Here is a 2,316-nt window from a genome sequence, read left to right on the forward strand (position 1 = left end):
AAAAAAAACCCATAAAATCTCCTTTCAGTAACTGGCAGTAAAATAACATGAACAAGCCACAGAAGATTCTGCCTTCTCAATAAGCAGGTAACATTATTTTTTGTTTGTGAACTTTTCAATTTTTTTGCATCTTGGAGTCAAAAATATTGAGTCTAAGCAGTTCAGTTCAAAAAAGCTGATTATTATGCCAACTATGGGGGTGAATGGTGCAAGTTAGGGGTTAATTCATTCAAATTGAAATGGCATAACATCATTCTAGCAAAACCATTAGATGATAGTTCCTAGCTATGAACAATGTTGCAGATGCTTTTCCGCAGTCAAAGAAATCAAATAGCTTTTGTCAATGGGCACCTATCACTAATAATATATAGGATCCCAGTGATCTTTGAGACCAATGTTACGCAAGTGGACATCACCTGAAGGTCAAATATATTTTAAAAAGTATTTTCATGTTTCTGAGAATGGAAAACAACAAAAGTATAAGCTTAGTTCACTTTCACAATCCAAATATATGGGGACCCTATGGATGTCATAAAATTAATGACTGCCTGAGGAAGAGAGTACAATAAATCTTGGATCTTTACTTTCAATGGTTTAAGAAATTTCAAAAAATGAAATTCCATCCTTTGGCACAGTTGATCACTTTGCAGCTGATATTCATAGACAACGGCCCAACAACCAGGAGCACAGGGTGACTTGGAGATGTGTTGGATGTGGTTCCATGTCCTCTTAACCTTAAAGTCAACTTGATACTTTTTTCACCATAATTCCTCCATAAGGTGTCCTCATAGACTCTATCCTCCTTTAGTATCTCATTATAATCCTTTGACTCACTGATTAAGTAAAATATTTTAAAATATATTCATAATATCCCTTTCCATGTGTTGGGGATAAGTAGTTTCATAATTTACTCTTTATTTTATAAAAACAGAACCATAACTCATTTAGCTCTTAGTGACAGGACGATGATACAGTATGAAATGATAGGGATTATTTCAATTTGAGTGAATTAACCTAAATTGATAAAAATCATACTAATTGGGTGGAAAAGTTTCTGCTCATATTAACTAAGAGAGTTCTATTCACTAACTGACTAGTTATCTATGCAAACAAAACTCAAAGAAGGATTATTTCTTTTATTCTCAGATTATCTTCCTTGGATAGAAGAAATGATCAACTTTAATGAAACTACTGAGAGCCAGGTGACTGAATTCATTCTCATGGGCATCACAAACTGTCCTGAACTGCAAGGCCCCCTCTTTATTGTCTTTTTCCTCAATTACATGTTCACAGCTCTAGGGAACCTCGGTATTATCATTCTAACCACTGTGGATTCCCACCTACAAACCCCAATGTACTTTTTTCTCAGACATCTGGCATTTGTTGATCTGGGCTATTCCACAACTATTGGGCCAAAAATGCTGGTTAGCTTTACAGAGAAGAAAAATGTCATTTCTTATAATGGATGTGCAATACAGCTAATTTTCACTGGGATATTTATCACCAGTGAAATTTTTATTCTGTCAGCTATGGCCTATGATCGCTATGTGGCTATCTGTAAGCCCCTCCTATATATGGTCATCATGTCAGGAAGAGTATGTTGGATTTTGGTGGCTATCTCATACCTCTATAGCATAATGGTATGCCTAGTGATCACAACAAAGGTTTTTGTATCATCTTTCTGTAAATCAAATGTATTAAGGTATTTCTACTGTGACTGTATGTTTTTATTGTCCATTATATGCTCAGACACAAGCGAGACTGAACTAATCATTATGACCATTTCTGCAATTAGTTTGGTTTCTTCCCTCTTGATTATCCTTATCTCCTACATGCTCATTCTTCTGGCCATCCTCAGGATGAATTCATTTGAGGGCAGGAACAAAGCTTTCTCCACCTGTGGCTCTCATCTCACAGTGGTGGTTGTATTCTATGGGACACTTCTCTTCATGTACCTGCAGCCCAGGTCTAGTCATTCCTTTGACACAGACAAGATGGCCTCTGTCTTTTACACTCTGATCATCCCCATGCTCAATCCTTTAATCTACAGTTTAAGGAACAAAGAGGTTAAAGGTGCCTTGAAAAGGCTGTTTAAAAGATGATGTAAGCATTCTTTTCATGCCCAATGTGGAGTATGATTCCATTGCATTACAAGAAACACAAATTTCTACTATATTCTGTTGTCAACTTCTCCCTAATTCTCTCTTCTTTTAGAGACAAAAAAAACACTTCTCCTAATATGTAGTCAGAAAATTATTTTTGTTTCTTAGCTTTTTTGTGTGTGTTGACAACCTCCAGAAAACCTTAATTTAGTGG

General features: G+C 35.8%; 1 protein-coding gene across 2 annotated transcripts; it reads left to right on the plus strand.

The window, feature by feature from the left end:
* Nucleotides 1–461: 461 nt before the first annotated feature.
* Nucleotides 462–2,102, plus strand: LOC114042215 (olfactory receptor 8K3-like). 2 transcript variants are annotated; one of them, XM_027860874.1, is made up of 2 exons: nucleotides 462–488; nucleotides 1,203–2,102. In XM_027860874.1, the coding sequence occupies exons 1-2, from the start codon at nucleotides 462–464 to the stop codon at nucleotides 2,100–2,102; spliced, it is 927 nt and encodes a 308-aa protein (XP_027716675.1). The 2 variants fall into 2 exon arrangements, with proteins under 2 accessions (XP_027716675.1, XP_027716676.1); XM_027860875.1 differs by lacking the exon at nucleotides 462–488 and having other exon boundaries at nucleotides 1,167–2,102.
* The last annotated feature ends 214 nt before the right edge of the window (nucleotides 2,103–2,316 follow it).

The sequence above is a fragment of the Vombatus ursinus genome, unplaced genomic scaffold (assembly GCF_900497805.2).
Source record: "Vombatus ursinus unplaced genomic scaffold, bare-nosed wombat genome assembly UNPS02014304.1, whole genome shotgun sequence".
Taxonomy (NCBI): Eukaryota; Metazoa; Chordata; class Mammalia; order Diprotodontia; family Vombatidae; genus Vombatus; species Vombatus ursinus.